Source organism: Mauremys reevesii, linkage group 5 (genome assembly GCF_016161935.1).
Source record: "Mauremys reevesii isolate NIE-2019 linkage group 5, ASM1616193v1, whole genome shotgun sequence".
Lineage (NCBI taxonomy): Eukaryota > Metazoa > Chordata > Testudines > Geoemydidae > Mauremys > Mauremys reevesii.
Window position 1 is genome coordinate 116368001 of NC_052627.1, and position 19068 is coordinate 116387068.

At 41.1% G+C, this 19068-nt stretch overlaps 1 protein-coding gene across 11 annotated transcripts in view; it reads right to left on the reverse strand.

Moving 5' to 3' along the window:
• The window catches only part of ABLIM2 (actin binding LIM protein family member 2), a 211972-nt gene that overhangs the window by 62255 nt on the left and 130649 nt on the right, over window positions 1–19068 (reverse strand). For all 11 annotated transcript variants that reach the window (XM_039540941.1, XM_039540943.1, XM_039540944.1 and 8 more), the window contains exons 7-9: window positions 15344–15431; window positions 8362–8420; window positions 2873–2950 (exon numbers count right to left, since the gene is read on the reverse strand). In XM_039540941.1, coding sequence (XP_039396875.1) covers window positions 2873–2950; window positions 8362–8420; window positions 15344–15431 — 225 coding nt within the window. The remainder of the gene's footprint in view (window positions 1–2872; window positions 2951–8361; window positions 8421–15343; window positions 15432–19068) is intronic.

The following is a 19068-nucleotide window of genomic DNA, read 5'->3' on the forward strand; positions in this document are numbered from 1 at the left end:
ATGATTTTGAGGTGGATAAATGTAAGTAAGCAATTTCTCTCTTTTTGTGTACATCCTATCTGTATGCAACATCACCCTGGAGAACACAGAACAAAAGGAGAATTTATTTCTGTACTTGAACCAACATACAAAACACCTTATAAAATCCCAGAAACACTGTATAAAACAAAATCCCAGGAACAATATGCACGAAAGGAAAAAACCACAGATAAAATGGAAAACAACCATCCTTCTAAAAATCACTTAAAACAATTGCAAGAGACAATACATTTCTTCCCACTGCTTTGACTCACACAGAATATATTTTGTCTCAGATAATCTAACCCTTCAAGCTGTTAGCTGCTTCTCAACCTCCCCACCTCACTCCAGGTCTTCTATTTGGTGAGTATATATCCCCAGAGTCTGGGGTAAACACATAATCCTGTGACCAGTGAAGTTAATGGAAAGATCCCCATTAACTTCAGTGGGCACTTGATTGAGCCCTCTGAGAGTGCAAGAAACCCGTGAAGTCTAGTTTAGTGTCAGTAAACAGGGAAGTATGTGTGTTTAGGGAAGGGATGGTGCTTGTTACCTCCTTTTAACAGGTAGCACAGGGAGTCCAGGGGCATTCAGTCTTAGTTAGAACACATCTGGTGATTCCCACTGCTGTATGGCCTATGTACGCCTCCTTAAGGACTGTACCTCAAAAGCCATAATATGTCCCTGTTCTAATGTGAACATTCAGAAGTGTGAGAACTATCAGTTCACAGCTCCTAACCCCCCGAACTTCTCTCGGTACTCTTTCTTTCACTCCATCCTTCTGCTCTGACACATTACAGAGGTACTGGTCACAGCTCTGTCATTCAGGCTGAGTTGAGTTTTCCATGTAAAGCAGTATATATGCATGCCATGATAAATCCTTTGCTGGAATGGAGTATGAGAGTGGTAAAGATTATTCATTTAAGGTATGTCTATATTGCACACTACTGGCAGCAGCATGTAGGGTACATGTAGCTATATGCTGCAGGGAGAGGCAGGATGCGTTCATACTGCAGTGTGAAACTACACATGACAATGGAAGGCTCCAGCAGCGGGACATTACACAGCTAAAAACAGCAGTGTAAATGCGGGAGACACTGCTTGGGTGTGTAAAGAGCCATGTAGTGTGATGCGGATGCATTCTGGGATGCATTAACAGGTGTGTTGTGAGCAAGACACGAGAAGTCATTCTTCCGCTCTACTCTGCACTGGTCAGGCCTCAGCTGGAGTATTGGGTCCAGTTCTGGGCACCACATTTCAAGAAAGATGTGGAGAAATTGGAGAGGATCCAGAGAAGAGCAACAAGAATGATTAAAGGTCTAGAGAACATGACCTGTGAAGGACGGCTGAAAGAACTGGGTTTGTTTAGTTTGAAAAAGAGAAGACTGAGAGGGGACATAATAGCAGTTTTCAGGTATCTAAAAGGGTGTCATAAGGAGGTGGGAGAAAACTTGTTCATCTTAGCCTCTAAGGATAGAACAAGAAGCAATGGGCTTAAACTGCAGCAAGGGAGGTTTAGGTTGGACATTAGGAAAAAGTTCCTGTCAGGGTGGTTAAACACTGGAATAAACTGCCTAGGGAGGTTGTGGAATCTCCATCTCTGGAGATATTTAAGAGTAGGTTAGATAAATGTCTATCAGGGATGGTCTAGACAGTATTTGGTCCTGCCATGGGGGCAGGGGACTGGACTCGACCTCTCGAGGTCCCTTTCAGTCCTAGAGTCTATGAATCTATCTCTACTCGCCTAATCAGTGCCTCACCATCTGCGCAGCTATTTTATACCTGTGCTAGGGAGAAATGCAGTGTATATACTCTACACGCCACTGTAAGAAGTGGGCAGGGAACACCCCAAGATAACATTCAAATTCAATAACAACTGGTTTGAATTCTCCTCCCTTTCTCTTCTCAGATATCTAAATGGGAGTTAAACAATCTCAGAGCTTACTGACAATTAATACATGTGAGAATGAAAGATGCGGCATTCCCCATGGGAATCTTTTTCTCAGACTGACATAGCAAGCTTACTTCTTTTGAAGTACCAGCTCCCCCTAAGTAGGTATGTCACAGATACTGACTTAATGAGACACTGAAAAACATAGTTTAGACAGAGAATGAAAATGGAGGTTTGTCCTTGACTATTAGCAGCCCATGAAGTATACTTAATAATTAATTTAAATAATTTTATATACTCATTATGGCTACTCTCTCAGTTCAAACCTCTGGTTCTTTATATCTTTAGGATGACATGTTCACACCTGAGACCCTTCCAACTGCATTATTAGTATGGGGTCCCAAATCTGTTCCCATTGAACTCAGAGGCAAATCTCTCACTGACTTCACTGACAGCAGAAGTGGCTCCTAATTTCTTTCAGGATAGAGAGAGTGTGATCCTGCAAATGCAACATGTGCATGGCAGAGGTGCGCTTGCTTGCAATTAATTGCAGAATCAGGATCTACATTTGTAAAAACCTCACCATGTCAAAATTAGATTGCTAAATCAGTAATATTAAACTCTAAATTTGTAATCTGCTTTGAGACTGCAATTTACTTGAACTTTTCTTTCCTTTGTAGATACTTTGCATGTTTGGAACAATCTAAATCTAAGTGGTAATCTAAGACCTAAAAATATACAGCAAAGGAAAAGAATAAAACTGCCAATATCCTGTTATTTTTAACTATGGTCTTCAAACAATTTAATGGGAGAATGTCAATTCTATTTACAAGAATCAACAAATAAAGAGGTTTTGATTATTTCAACTTTCTGTGCAATAACAGAATATGTTAAACAACAGTTAACAGTAAAAAGTGGTACACCTTTCTTTCTGCCTCGTAGCATGTAGAAGGGGATACTTACATAGATCACACGGCTTGGGGAACCTGATGTACTTGAAGCAGGAATGGAAATAACACTCTCGGAGGAAGTTCTAGTTTCCTAAGACAGAAAACAAAAAGCAAAAGGAAATCTATCTGTGGTTTCCTAAGAAAGAAAGAGTGTAAACAGTCTTTCATTTAAGCACAGTTTTGCCACTTAAAAAGAGAATGCTATGTTCTACTCTAGCTAAAACTAACATATACATCAAAGAGGACTAGTCAATCATCCAAATAATTAATTTTTGTGCTGGTCAGTAAGTTATCGCATTATACCATTTACCTTCCCCCCACCAGAATGAACTCCAGTGGTGTGATCCTGGGCTACCAGAATGGTCCTGGAGGGCTGCTAATGCTGGTGCAGATACAGCAGCTTTGAGGCTGGGATCACGTGGGTGTATGAGGGCAGAATTTGAGTCCCCATGTGTATGTTGTCAAATTTTTATATTTGTTTTTTACAATGTCTCATGGTGCTGGGTAATTAATCGGCAGCCAGCAAACAGCACCTAGAGCACTGCAAATAAAGCAGACAGATTGCAAAAAAGACTCTGGCCCAGATGCTCTAGAATATTTAGATTTCTAACTTCTGTTGAAATTAATGGGGGTTGAGTGCCTAACCACCTTCAAGGATCTGGGCCCCTGTTTCTTTTGCTCTCTTATTTTGAGTACAACAGATTAATATTCATGTCAATCTTAGTATGGCGTGTATTACCTGTTTTTTTTTTAAACTAGTTATTGCATTTAGAATGTCATCTAAGTCATGACAGAACTTCACTGCAATGTTTTTGGTAGTTTCCTTTATTATGAAAAGTAACATCAATTATAAACAAAAAAAGGGCCGTGAGACACAAGAACAACAAGAAATGAATGTTCTTGACAGTTGTTATTCAAATCGAAACCAACTTGTGAGATCCACATGTTTAAATGATGAAATAATGAAAACAACAATTATTCCCTACATTATCCTTCAGGCATGTACATTAGCTCCTCATAAAATATTTTCTGCTTGTATGGAGAAACATGTGCTTGATTGCAAGTGGATTATTAGTAGTGTTAAGCTGTCAGATCTAGTTATTGTCCTCGCTATCCCGTTCATTACTGACAGTAGCTTCTACCTTCTAGGTACAACCACAGAATGGGTCTAATTTCACAGTTGTCTGTAGGAGACACCCAGTATAGTTGTCTTAAAAAAGGCCGTGACTAAATAATTTAGAATTTGATTAAGAATTTTACAATAAATCTTTGACCTCTAACATGACACTACCTTACCAAACAGAAAAAACTTGATGGCTCTATATAATGTGTCTCTACAAAAACAGTGATACATTCCTATTGTCATTGTTAATGCATTTTTGCTGCTTCTATGGTTTGTTTATACATCTTAAGAGCCAGATTGTGAGATCCTTCCTCACACTAAGTAGTGCCTCATTCCACAAGTAGTCCCATTACTTTGGGACAACTTGTCGAGTGAGGCACTATTCAGTCTAAGCAATGGGTCACTAAACAAACCATTATATAAAAAAGAAATACTTGATCTATTTTGGAATATCTGGCTGATCATTGAGATGCTTTAGAGAAGTTTCATTCCCCTGTTTATTTTTTAAATTTACATTGAAAACCCTGTCTCACCAGGACATCAGCACAAGGGTGTGCGTCACTGGGCATTTCCATTGCATGGCTAAAAAGACTCTAAAATCAGGTATGTAAGCAGAGTATTATTAGATGATGTTTGGAGACACAGAAGACCCTTGTCATAACTATAAAGGGAAGGGTAACAGCACTCCTGTGTACAATACTATAAAATCCCTCATGGCCAGAGACACCAAAATCCTTTTACCTGTAAAGGGTTAAGAAGCTCAGGTAACCTGGCTGACACCTGACCCAAAGGACCCAAAAGGGGACAAGATACTTTCAAATCTTGGTGGGGGGAAGGCTTTTGTTTGTGCTCTTTGTTTTGGGGTTGTTCGCTCTTGGGACTCAGAGGGACCAGACATCAATCCATGCTCTCCAAATCTTTCTGAACAAGTCTCTCATATGTCAAACTTGCAAGTAACAGCTAGGCAAGGTGTGTTAGTTTTATCTTTGTTTCCTCAACTTGTAAATGTTCCTTTTGCTAAAGTGTTTACCTCTGTTTGCTGTAACTTTGAACCTAAGGCTAGAGGGGGTTCCTCTGGGCTCTTTGAATCTGATTACCCTGTAAAGTTATTTTCCATCCTGATTTTACAGATATGATTTTTACCTTTCTTTCTTTAATTAAAAGCCTTCTTTTTAAGAACCTGATTGATTTTTCCATGTTTTAAGATCCAAGGGGGGTTGGATCTGGACTCACCAGGAATTGGTGGGGAGAAAGGAGGGGGAATGGTTAATTTCTCCTTGTTTTAAGATCCAAGGGTTTTGATCGGTGTTCACCAGGAACTTGGTGGAGAAGTCTCTCAAGGCTACCCAGCGAAGGGTTATAGTACTTGGGAGGGAAATATTCTTGGGGGGAGGTAGACAGAATTTCCCAAATGACTCATAAATAATTTGGGTGGTGGCAGCAAAACCAGATCTAAGCTGGTAGTTAAGCTTAGAGGTTCTCATGCAGGTCCCCACATCTGTGCCCTAGAGTTCAGAGTGGGGAAGGAACCTTGACAACCCTATAATAGTGGCAGTACAGTTCTGTATTTGAACGTTTCTCAACGGCCTCCTCTTACCACAACTGCCCTTAGGTTTTTGCTTAAGCTCCAGTACTGCAGAGTTTAAAGTTCAGTTAAGCATGCAACAGGTGCCTGATCCAAATTCCTCTGAGGTCAACTGGACAGACTCTGATTGACTTCAGTGAGCTTTGAATGAAGCCCCAGTCTGTGTGTACATAGGCAAATCTGCTTGTTTTAGTGACTAAATTAAGAGCACAACAAATTAGGCTGAATATATGTAATAAAACTCATCTAGGCACCTTCTTTTGCAGGCAACCTCTGGCTCCTCATTTTGAGGAACGATCCCGGTAGATTTCCTTCCAGTGCTGTTAATTCTACTTGCTGCTTCAGTCACTCCTGTCACCTGCTCTTTATCTGATACTGTGCTCTCCCATCTCCATTTTCCCTCTCTCTGATCAATATCTGCTCACACCGGCTCCCCTTGCTCTCTGCATTGTCCATTACTTCTCTTGCAACCTCTTCTCTATCAAGCTCTGATTTGTCACTTTTAGCCTCCACTTCTCTCCCCCAAAACTCACTCCTCTCAGTCGATGCTATTATAACCTTTTACTTTCCGCTCCTCTCTACGCTTGACTTTTTTGGTCCCTTCTTCCAGCATTCTGCCCACTCGCCTACCCACCAGCCTTCAACCCTGCCCCTCCAGTGATGACTCTTATCCTTCCTCTTCCTTATTTGCAATTTTTCTTTTTCTTCTGGCTCCTTCCCGTCTGGTTGAAAGCTTGTTCTTATATCTCTTAGATGACAAAAGTATCCCTCAGCTCCACCTGTTTCTCTCCAACCTTTTCCCTTCCACTCCTTCATCTCTAAAGCCCTGAAGCATGCGTCCACCCACTCTTTCTTCAGATGCATCTGAAGAAGTGTTTTTTTACCCATGAAAGCTTATGCCCAAATAAATCTGTCAGTCTTTAAGGTGCCACCAGACTCCTCATTGTTTTTATGGATACAGACTAACACGGCTACTGCTCTGATACTACTCTTCTGCCTTCTTTGCATACATTTGTCATGCTCAGTACATAGAAAATAACCATTCTTTTAAAACTATCACCCTGATGCTCTCCTTCATTTACCAGAATGTCAATCAATTGCCACATTCCACACAGTCACCTTCACAAGCTGTGCTAACGATCCACCACTACCCTTTATAAAATTCCATCCTTCTCTTTTGTTTCTCTTACATAAAAAGGCGCTGGTAAATTAAAATAAAAAGTAAATGAGAGATAATTAGTGCTGAACAGCTTTTTGGTCAGGTTCTGTATTTCTTACTGAAGCAAAACTCCCCCTGACTTTTATAAGGTTTACGCATAGAAAGCCTCTTTCACTCTGCTCAAGATTAGGGGCACTTGCATAGCACTTGAGAGATGTCTGGCTAATGTGTCAGTCTTTAAACAATGTCCCAAGAGGGTGTTTTCTGTGCCTTAGGGGGAAGCCCAGCTAGCACCAGGCCAGCACAACAATGTCTACTGTCCTTCTTTTAAAGAGGAAAAAATAGTTAACTACATAGGAACATGTGACTGGAATGACATCCTGTGTAAGCGAGTCCAGTTCCCTGCTATCACAGGTGCCCCCATCATATAATCCTGTTCCTAAATTTATCCATCTCTACATTTTCAAAATGTTGCATGGAGTTTTAGCCCAGCAACTTCTATTAATTAATCGAGAGTAAAATGCTGTGCAAGTCTGAAAATGTAGGCTATACTGTTATGCTGAATCAATAGCACTTATACCAACTAAAATACTCGGTTGTCAAAAAAGGTCATTTGGAAATATTTTTTCTTTTGTTTTCTATCCTGAAATACCACTTGCTATTGACTGAAATTTATGAGGCAAAAGGTTAATTGGCTACTTTACATTTTAAACACTCATTTGAGTTCAGAGCTCTCCAAAAATGATGGATCAGAGCAATCATTTATCCCTCCTAAATACATGGGACCGTGACCTTTTAGGATGAAGCCGAAAATAATGTTTTTCAAAGCTGTACTTCAATCAGAGATGTAATTGCTAACACACCAGACATGTAAGCATCTCCTTTTATAGTTGCTGCCCTGAATTCTGTCCTGTCCTGTCCCATGCATTTGGCGTATAACTTTTCTCATGCCAAATCAAAGTTCTTTCAAACAAGACCACCACTTGATGCATCTAGAGAAAACAATCCAAAAGACCCCACATTTGGCCTCACTCCATTAAGCAAGACGGTAGTGTCTCAGTCCCACTAGTTGAGACAGACCATACCCCTAATTATTGATTAATTTTTCATTTTCCAGAGTCAGCTCATCCATCAACCGTCCTTGTAATTATTAAGATTCCCAGAACTCCTCCTTCTTTCCACTACACACACACACACACACACACACACAGAGAAATCATCCCCTTTCTACCACACAAATCATCTTAGTTAGTATTTATTTAATATCGGAGGTTAAATTAGGTTGAGTAAGTATGGCAGCTCTAAAAACAGCAAAAAAAAAATGGTGCTACAAAGAGATTTTTAGGAAAGGAAAATATAGCGGATTCCAGTGATGTTTTATATATACCGTCTAGCCGATGCACTAATCTTTCATTACATCCTAATCTAATGACAGAGAGTTTATTCATATACTTCAGGCCAAGAATTTCCTTAAAGGATAGGTTTAATCACTGACTAGCTAAAATACAGACTCCAAATTACTACTGCCCCAACTGTATTGTCAGTTAAAGTTACTGTGGTTAACTATCTCAGTGGCCAGTAGAATAGTAAGACAACGTAATAAATTAAAGCAGGATTAAAAGATGCTTCATTTACCTTGCTTTTTTCTTCAGTCTTGGCTGCCTGTCTACAGGCTGGATGCCAAATGGAAGTACCTGAAAATAAAAGCCAGCACTCTGGTGAATTCTGTCCTGTAAAATGCAGCTTTCAGCGTGAAGGGCAGAACACTGATCTCCAGTAATCATAGAAACCGGGGTAAAATCCTGGCCTCACTGAAGTCAGTGAGAGTTTTGCCATTAACTTCAACAGGGCTAGGATTTCACCCATGGTTTCTAAGTCAAAATATGACAACTTTGGGATACTCAGAAATCTTTAAATAGACTTAGCTGTTTTTTTAATTCTTTGAAAACTCGTTAAGCTATAACAACCCCCAACCCATCAAAACAAACAAAAAACTCTATGTCCCTCATTATCTTTGGAATCATGTACATACTTTGGTCTAGATTCTTAGCTGGTGTAAAATGCCAAGGTTCTATAGATTTATGCTGATTTACATTATCTGATAATCCGGCCTGCTATCTTAATTGCTCATTAAATTAACATTCATCTTGCATTCCCTACTTATAAGTGGGACATAAGTTAAATACTACCACATTAAATTAATTCAGGGAGATTGCATAAGGCAGTGATACTCAGACCTCAGTGGTTCAGAGGCCAACTTATCAATCAACATTACCCAAAAGTGCCACACTAGTGTGAATTCATTATTTCATTTACTATAGTACTATTAATATTTAAACAGTATGACGGGACATATTTAGTTTGTATATATATATACACACACATATATATACACACATATTCTCACAGCAAACAAGTTAATTTTGTGCAAGCTGATAACGTGGATTGATTAATAAAATAATAAAACATCTTGATTGTTTATAAGAACATACGAACATAAGAACGGCTGTACCGGGTCAGACCAAAGGTCCATCTAGCCCAGTATCTGTCTACCGACAGTGGCCAATGCCAGGTGCCCCAGAGGGAGTGAACCTAACAGGCAATGATCAAGTGATCTTCCTCCTGCCATCCATCTCCATCCTCTGACAAACAGAGGCTAGGGACACCATTCTTACCCATCCTGGCTAATAGCCATTTATGGACTTAGCCACCATGAATTTATCCAGTTCCCTTTTAAACATTGTTATAGTCCTAGCCTTCACAACCTCCTCAGGTAAGGAGTTCCACAAGTTGACTGTGCGCTGCGTGAAGAAGAACTTCCTTTTATTTGTTTTAAACCTGCTGCCTATTAATTTCATTTGGTGACCCCTAGTTCTCGTATTATGGGAATAAGTAAATAACTTCTCCTTATCCACTTTCTCAACATCACTCATGATTTTATATACCTCTATCATATCCCCCCTTAGTCTCCTCTTTTCCAAGCTGAAAAGTCCTAGCCTCTTTAATCTTTCCTCGTATGGGACCCTCTCCAAACCCCTAATAATTTTAGTTGCCCTTTTCTGAACCTTTTCTAGTGCTAGAATATCTTTTTTGAGGTGAGGAGACCACGTCTGTACACAGTATTCGAGATGTGGGCGTACCATGGATTTATATAAGGGCAATACTATATTCTCCATCTTGTTCTCTATCCCCTTTTTAATTATTCCTAACATCCTGTTTGCTTTTTTGACCGCCTCTGCACACTCCGTGGACATCTTCAGAGAACTATCCACAATGACTCCAAGATCTTTTTCCTGACTCGTTGTAGCTAAATTAGCCCCCATCATATTGTATGTATAGTTGGGGTTATTTTTTCCAATGTGCATTACTTTACATTTATCCACATTAAATTTCATTTGCCATTTTGTTGCCCAATCACTTAGTTTTGTGAGATCTTTTTGAAGTTCTTCACAATCTGCTTTGGTCTTAACTATCTTGAGCAGTTTAGTATCATCTGCAAACTTTGCCACCTCACTGTTTACCCCTTTCTCCAGATCATTTATGAATAAATTGAATAGGATTGGTCCTAGGACTGACCCCTTGGGGAACACCACTAGTTACCCCTCTCCATTCTGAGAATTCACCATTAATTCCTACCCTTTGTTCCCTGTCTTTTAACCAGTTCTCAATCCATGAAAGGACCTTCCCCTTTATCCCATGACAACTTAATTTACGTAAGAGCCTTTGGTGAGGGACCTTGTCAAAGGCTTTCTGGAAATCAAGTACACTATGTCCACGGATCCCCTTGTCCGCATGTTTGTTGACCCCTTCAAAGAACTCTAATAGATTAGTAAGACACGATTTCCCTTTACAGAAACCATGTTGACTACTGCTCAATAATTTATGTTTTTCTATGTGTCTGACAATTTTATTTTTAACTATTGTTTCAACTAATTTGCCCGGTACCGATGTTAGACTTACCGGTCTGTAATTACCGGGATCACCTCTAGATCCCTTTTTAAATATTGGCGTTACATTAGCTAACTTCCAATCATTGGGTACCGAAGCCGATTTAAAGGACAGGTTACAAACCTTAGTTAATAGTTCTGCAACTTCACATTTGAGTTCTTTCAGAACTCTTGGGTGAATGCCATCTGGTCCCAGTGACTTGTTAATGTTGAGTTTATCAATTAATTCCAAAACCTCCTCTAGTGACACTTCAATCTGTGACAGTTCCTCAGATTTGTCACCTACAAAAGCCAGCTCAGGTTTGGGAATCTCCCTAACATCCTCAGCCGTGAAGACTGAAGCAAAGAATCCATTTAGTTTCTCCGCAAATGACTTTATCGTCTTTAAGCGCTCCTTTTGTATTTTGATCGTCAAGGGGCCCCACTGGTTGTTTAGCAGGCTTCCTGCTTCTGATGTACTTAAAAAACATTTTGTTATTACCTTTGGAGTTTTTGGCTAGCCGTTCTTCAAACTCCTCTTTGGCTTTTCTTATTACACTCTTGCACTTAAGTTGGCAGTGTTTGTGCTCCTTTCTATTTGCCTCACTAGGATTTGACTTCCACTTTTTAAAGGAAGTCTTTTTATCTCTCACTGCTTCTTTTACATGGTTGTTAAACCACGGTGGCTCTTTTTTAGTTCTTTTACTGTGTTTCTTAATTTGGGGTATACATTGAAGTTGGGCCTCTATTATGGTGTCTTTAAAAAGGGCCCACGCAACTTGCAGGGATTTCACTTTAGTCACTGTACCTTTTAACTTTTGTCTAACTAACCCCCTCATTTTTGTATAGTTCCCCCTTTTGAAATTAAATGCCACAGTGTTGGGCTGTTGAGGTGTTCTTCCCACCACAGGGATGTTGAATGCTATTGTATTATGGTCACTATTTCCAAGAGGTCCTGCTATAGTTACCTCTTGGACCAACTCCTGCGCTCCACTCAGGATTAAATCTAGAGTTGCCTCTCCCCTTGTGGGTTCCCGTACCAGCTGCTCCATGAAGCAGTCATTTAAAGTATCGAGAAATTTTATCTCTGCATTTCGTCCTGAAGTGAAATGTTCCCAGTCAATATGGGGATAATTGAAATCCCCCACTATTATTGGGTTCTTAATTTTGATAGCCTCTCTAATTTCCCTTAGCATTTCATCATCACTATTACTGTCCTGGTCAGGTGGTCGATAATAGATCCCTAATGTTACATTTTTATTAGAGCATGGAATTTCTATCCATAGAGATTCTATGGAACATGTGGATTCGCTTAAGATTTTTACTTCATTTGAATCCACATTTTCTTTCACATATAGTGCCACTCCTCCCCCCGCACGACCTGTTCTGTCCTTCTGATATATTTTGTACCCCGGAATGATTGTGTCCCATTGATTGCTCTCATTCCACCAGGTTTCTGTGATGCCTATTATATCAATATCCTCCTTTATCACAAGGCACTCTAGTTCACCCATCTTATTATTTAGACTTCTAGCATTTGTGTACAAGCACTTTAAAAACCTGCCCCTGTTTATTTGTCTGCCCTTTTCTGATGTGCCAGATTCTTTTTTATGTGACTGTTTATCATCTGACCCAGCCCTTACATTATACTCTCCAGTCCTCTGCTCCTGACTATAACCTGGAGATTCTCTATCATCAGACTCTCCCCTAAGAGAAGTCTGTGTCCGATCCACACGCTCCTCTGCAGCAGTCGGCTTTCCCCCATCTCCTAGTTTAAAAACTGCTCTACAACCTTTTCAATGTTTAGTGCCAGCAGTCTGGTTCCACTTTGGTTTAGGTGGAGCCCATCTCTCCTGTATAGGCTCCCCACATCCCAGAAGTTTCCCCAGTTCCTAATGAACGCGAACCCCTCCTCTCTACACCATCATCTCATCCACGTGTTGAGACTCTGAAGCTCTGCCTGCCTACCTGGCCCTGCGCGTGGAACTGGGAGCATTTCTGAGAATGCCACCATAGAGGTCCTGGATTTCAGTCTCTTCCCTAGCAGCCTAAATTTGGCTTCCAGGACATCTCTCCTACCCTTCCCTATGTCATTGGTACCTACATGTACCACGACCACCGGCTCCTCCCCAGCACTACACATAAGTCTGTCTAGATGCCTCGAGAGATCCGCAACCTTCGCACCAGGCAGGCAAGTCACCATACGGTTCTCCCGGTCATCACAAACCCAACTATGTTCCTAATAATCGAATCTCCCATTACTAACACCTGTCTTTTCCTAGAAACTGGAGTTCCCTCCCCCGGAGAGGTAACCTCAGTGCGAGAGGCAACCCCAGCACCATCTGGAAGGAGGGTCCCAACTATGGGAAGGTTTCCCTCTGCTCCCATTGACTGCTCTGCTTCCCTGGGCCTTTCTTCCTCCTCAACAGCACAGGGGCTGCCTGGGCAGAGGTGGGACAATTCTACAGTGTCCCGGAAAGCCTCATCAACATACCTCTCTGTCTCAGCTCCTCCAGTTCCGCCACCCTGGCCTCCAAAGTCCGTACATGGTCTCTGAGGGCCAGGAGCTCCTTGCACCGACTGCACACATACGCCACCCGCCCACAGGGCAGGTAATCATACATGCAACACTCAGCGCAATAAACTGGATAGCCCCCACTCTGCTGCTGGGCTTCTGCCTGCATTGTCTCCTAGTTAATGGAAGGGTGGTTTACAGAAAGGGGTTTTGAAATGTGGTTTGGGTTATAGGTTTTAAATTAATTAATTAAATCACACAGTGTTTTAATATCATGTGTTGCAAAGAGCTGCAGGAGACACATTAAACAGCCACTTGCGGCTCGCAAGCCGCAGTTTGAGTATCACAGGTATAAGGCAAAGAGAACAAGAAACAAACATAGAATGAAGCAAGCCTAGAAATATAATACATTAAAACCAGAGGGCTATGGTACAGTAAACATTAGAAAAAAAACAACACAAAGTAGTCTTACTTTGGAACACATTAGCAATCAAACTTCAAAGAAGAGCATAGTTCTACCTTGAGAATTTAAATTTAAAAACAATGTCCATGAAGTTAACACAAGATGCTAGACTGTTATGGTCTTTTTCTTTTAGCTAAATAAGTGTGTGCGCTTTTCTCTGAGCAATAACTAAACTAGCAATATAACATATAACATTATCAAAAAGAAAAATGGAAAAGCTTCGTCTGCAGAGAACAGGAGAATGGACCATTTGAACCAGAGCAATTTGCTTGATATATACAAAAACAACAAATCACCTATACATCATCAAAAGGGTGCAAACGTTTCAATTAAATGTCAGTATGAGTGAGCTTCCTTAAGGAAATAGACTACAGGCCAAATTCAGTATCTCAAATAAGGATAATACGAAGTGCTGTTGTGTTACTTATGAAGAATCCTCTGTTTTATAAACAATAGCACAATAATTGTATAAAAAAATGTGCAGAGTCCAAGTCAATGATGTTTCCAAGACAGGACAATCTTGTGTCCCTATGCACCATATTTAGTCTGGAATATTTCACCTGAATTGGGCTACACTAAATTAATAATTTGGGAACAAGATATCAGGGTTGATTTATATTTATGTTCCAAATACTAACAGGCAGCAATGCTGTTACAATAATGTGACTTTCACAGAGTTTCTAGGCATGAAGATCATTGAAATATTGTTGAGAATGTATTTTTGTGGTATTCCAGGTTAATGAAATGGAGCTGGTAAAACTGTTCAGTGCTGTTTCATGAAGGGCGTTTTCAGAGGGAGGGCTGGGTATCTATGGAGGTGAAAATTACAATTTAAATAAGATAAACGTATATGCAACAAAGAGAAAGGGAGAGAGAAAGAGAAAATTAGCACAAAAACTTAAGAGTCAAAAACAAAGAAAAATCTGAAAAGTCAAACATAACATCAGTATGTTCAGAATTTAGAGGTAAGCAGTGTACAAATAACTATACTGAATATATCAGTAACTGCAGAAAATAAGATCGGTCCAAAAGCAAAACTCTGAATTTTGGGAGTGTTTGAATCAGAACTCAGAACAAAAATTAGCAAACATCCATCTTGTAATATCTTTATAATGGATGAAACTGAACCCTTGAATCCAGACACAACTGAACTTCTGAGTGTTTGAAATCTAAATTCAAAATTTGTGGCTTGGGATCATCTCCAAGACTGGTTTTAGCATTGATTTGTTATTGGATTTCACAGATTCCTCCTACTGCTGAGCAAACTGGCTTGCCATTAACCAAGGAATCACAACATTCCCTGGCTTCTGTAGTGAGTAAAGCTATGGATCACATTGGCACTCAGTGAACTACTATAATTTGCTCTAAATCAATGTGACAATAGAATAGTGGCGTTTGAGATTTTAAATAACGTAACAGCAAATCTTATGTAGGTAGTGTCTAATTTTCTCTGTTTAAAGAATGAACACACAGAATTATTTAAGTGTACTGATACTTGCAGGTTATAGAACAGAGCTGGGTGAAAACCATTAATCTTAGGTTAGTACGTCAACTTGCTAGTTCCCTCTGCCCATTTAGTTTCTCTTTCTGTGTTGCCAAGAAAGAGAGGCTGTGCCCAGATGCTTATGCTAGAGGCAGCTGTCTTATAAATGTAGGTATTGTTTTAATAAATACATTAAGGATCAATACTAATAATAACTTTTGTTTGTTTACTTTGTAGATACATTTCTTCTCCTTCTGCAAACATCTGATTGCATCTGACACATCGTGCACAAGCTGGGTGATAATGTTTTTCTCCGGCCTGTTGGGGAAAAAAAAAGGTAATTATGGATAATGCTAACTCTAGACAGCACTGCAGCTTATTCAGTGATTACACCTTCAGATGTCATATTAAGTTTTTGAAGAAAATATTTTTTTATGTTATTTTCTTTCAAACTGTAGATTGCCACCCCAATGGTACGACGGGCCCTGCGCCGCTGCTGGAAGCAACCGGCACCACGTCCCTGCGGCCCCTGGGGAAGGGGAGGGCAGAAGCTCCGTGCACTGCCCTCACCTCCAGGCACCTCCCCCTGCAGCTCCCATTGGCTGGGAACAGGCAGCTGCGGCCAATGGGAGCTTCAGGGTAGATACCTGCAGAGGTGGGCAGTGCGTGGAGCCCTCTGCCCTCCCTCCCACAGGAGCCGCAGGGACATGGTGCCAGCTGCTTCTGGGGGCAGTGCGGTGTGGGGCCAGGGCAGGCAGGGAGCCTGTCTTAGCCCCGCTTTATACTGCTGCCACCCCGGAGCTGCTCCAGGTAAGTTGTGCCGGGCCAGAGCCCACACCCTGAACCCTTCCTGTACCCCGCACCCCAACCCCCTCCCACAGTCCCCCATCTGCTCAGTTAACCTCTTCACAAAAAAGCTAACAGAATGTAACAAACCATTAGGAAAGTGATAGATAATAAGAGAGAAATTATCATAATTCCACTATATAAATCCATGGTCCATCCACATCTTGAATACTATGTGCAGTTCTGGTCACCTCATCTCAAAAAAAGATATCTTAGAACTGGAAAAGGTACAGAGAACAGCAACAAAATGATTCGGGATATGGAACAGCTTACATATGAGGGGATATTAAAAAGACCATGATTATTCAGTTTAGAAAAGAAATGACCAAAGGGGTATACGATAGAGTAGGGGTCTCAAACTCAAATGATCACGAGGACCACATGAGAATTAGTGCATTGGCCTGAGGGCCGCATCACTGACACAGCCCCCTCGCCGCCCCTGGCCCCGCCCCCACTCCGCCACTTCCATGAGGCCCCGCCCCTGCCCCATCTCTTCTCCACCTCCTCCCCTGAGCACACAGCTCCCCGCTCCTCCCCCCCTCCCTCCTGGAAAGTGCTAAGCACCACCAACAGCTGTTTGGCAGTGGGAAGCACCTGGAGGTAGGCAGAAAAAAAAAGAGTAATATAGTAGTATAGTATTAAAATATAGTATGCTATTAAAAGTCAATTTATTAACTTTTTTATTAACTTCTTTAACTGTAATGTGAAAAGTCAGAGCTAATTTTGACAGTCATTTCATTTTTGGACACTTAGCTGGCAGCGTTTTGCATCAACCAGAGCATCAATATTAGGTTTGATATCCTGAGACGAAACCAATCTCAGTGTTGCTTTCAAATGTTCATCAGTGAGCCTTGATCTTAACATAGATTTGTTAATCTTCATGGAAGAGAAAAACTATTCATACAAATATGTACTTCCAAACATTGCTATTATCTTTGCGGAAGCAGAGAATAACATAGGAAATCTTTTTTTGTGAAAGAAACCTGTAGAATTCTGGAATTCCAACATCTCTATACTTCTGCTTCAAAATCGTGTCACACTGAAGCTCCACTAACTCCATCTGCATTTCCTCTGCAACATAGTCAATTTCAACAGCAAATGGTGTGGAAAAAAGTTGAAAATGTGGTTCAAGTGCCTTGAAATCTTTAAACTGCACATCAAACTATTTGTGTAAGTAGAAATGATCTCTTCATATTCTTTCAAAGATTTGGGTTCAACTTTTCCTAAGGAATTCAGAATCGAGAAATGAACCAAATTGCCAGTAGTCAGCTGTTTCCCCCACAAAGTAAGCTTGACTTTGAATGACTTAACACTGTCATACATCTGTGTTATCACCTGTTTTCTACCTTGAAGTTTCAAGTTCAGTGCATTCAGGTGATCAGTTACATCTGTTAGAAAAGCAAGATTGCAGATAAAAGTGGAATCAGAAAGCTGTGGAACCTCCTTGTTTTTCATTTTCATGAAGGAATCAATCTCCTAAGTGCAAAAAAACGCTTCAAAACATTTCCACGACTCCGCCATCTAACTTGAGTGTGATACAGAAGTTCCCCATATTCGCTGTCCATACTTGCTAGAAAAGAAGTGAACTGTCTGTGATTCAGCCCTTGTGCACGTATAAAATTAACAGTTTTAAAAACTACATCCATAACTTCCTTCATTTGTAGACTTTTAATACACAGGGCTTCTTGGTGCAAAATACAATGTATACTGGTGAAGCTAATTCCTGGCATATTGAGGCTGTTCAGTTTGGTCTTCAATAATCCAACCACACCAACGTTTTCAGAGCACACTGATGGTGCACCATCCGTAGCCAAAGATACGAGTTTGTTCCATAGCAGCACAGCTTTTTCAATGCACTCTTCCAGTCCTTGAAATATATCACGTCCCGTTGTGGTACCCTTCAGTGGCATTAAGTCTAGCAATTCTTCAGTTATATTCAAATTGCAGTCCACACCTCTAATGAACACTGCACACTGTGCGGTATCTGATACATCTGTACTCTCATCAAGAGCAATTGAAAATGCTTCCAAGTCTTTTGCCATTTGAATCAATTGTTTTTGCACATTATCAGCTAAATCAGTTATCCTGCTGGCAACTGTACTGGCAGACAAGCTTATGCCTTCAAAAACTTTCTTCCTATCAGGACACAAAATTTCGCTGGCCTTCATAAGACATTCTTTTACGAATAAGCCTTCTGTAAAAGGTCGTGATGATTTAGCTATCATTTCGCTTATCACAAAACTTGCTCTTGCTGAATCTTTGCTAGACTTGTTAATCCCCAAGAAGAAATTTCGTTGCTTGGCAAATGCTGCTTTAAATTGCTGAACTTTTTCCTCTCAGATTTTTCCAGTGAATGCATCATATTTTTCACGGTGCATTGTGTCGTAGTGCTGACGCACGGTATACTCCTTGGGAACAGCAATCATTTGCTGACAAATAAGGCACTGAATTTTATCTTTTACCTCTGTGAAAAAATATAAATTCTCCCATTTGTCTTGAGAAACTCTTTTTTCTTCCATGAGTGTTCTTTTTTCGATGAAGTCATTTCCAAGCGGTTTTAATAAAATATATACACTCAGTAAAGCCCCCCCACTGAACTGGGCTGCACCACCACTCCACTCCAGGGGTGGCAGGTTTGTAGAAATTTTGGTGGTGCCCACAATCTGGCCTCCCCCAAACTCCGCCCCCCATGTGCCTGAGGCTCTGGGAGTGAGTTTGGGTGGGGGAGGGGGTCTGGGGTGCAGAATCTGGGATGGAGTTTGGGGATAGGAGGGGGTGCGGGGGTGAGGGCTGTGGGGCTAGGGATGAGGGGTTTGGGGCATTGGAAAGGCTCGGGGCATTGGAGAGGCTCAGGACTAGAGCAGGGGAAAGGCAGCCTGCCCTGGCCCTAGTGCAGGGGGGCACTAGGACCCTGTGGCAGCAGGTGATGCCAAAAGCCAGCACAGCCGAGCAGAGTCAGCATGAGTTGCAGGCTCCCAGGCGATGAGGGGGCAGCAAATGAAGCCAGGGAACACTTGGGGGAGGCGCATGCGGGTGGCAGGCGGGGCCGGGGGAAGAGACCCGTTCCCAAACATTGGGGAGCAGCGCGCGGGAAGCTTAGCTGCCATAT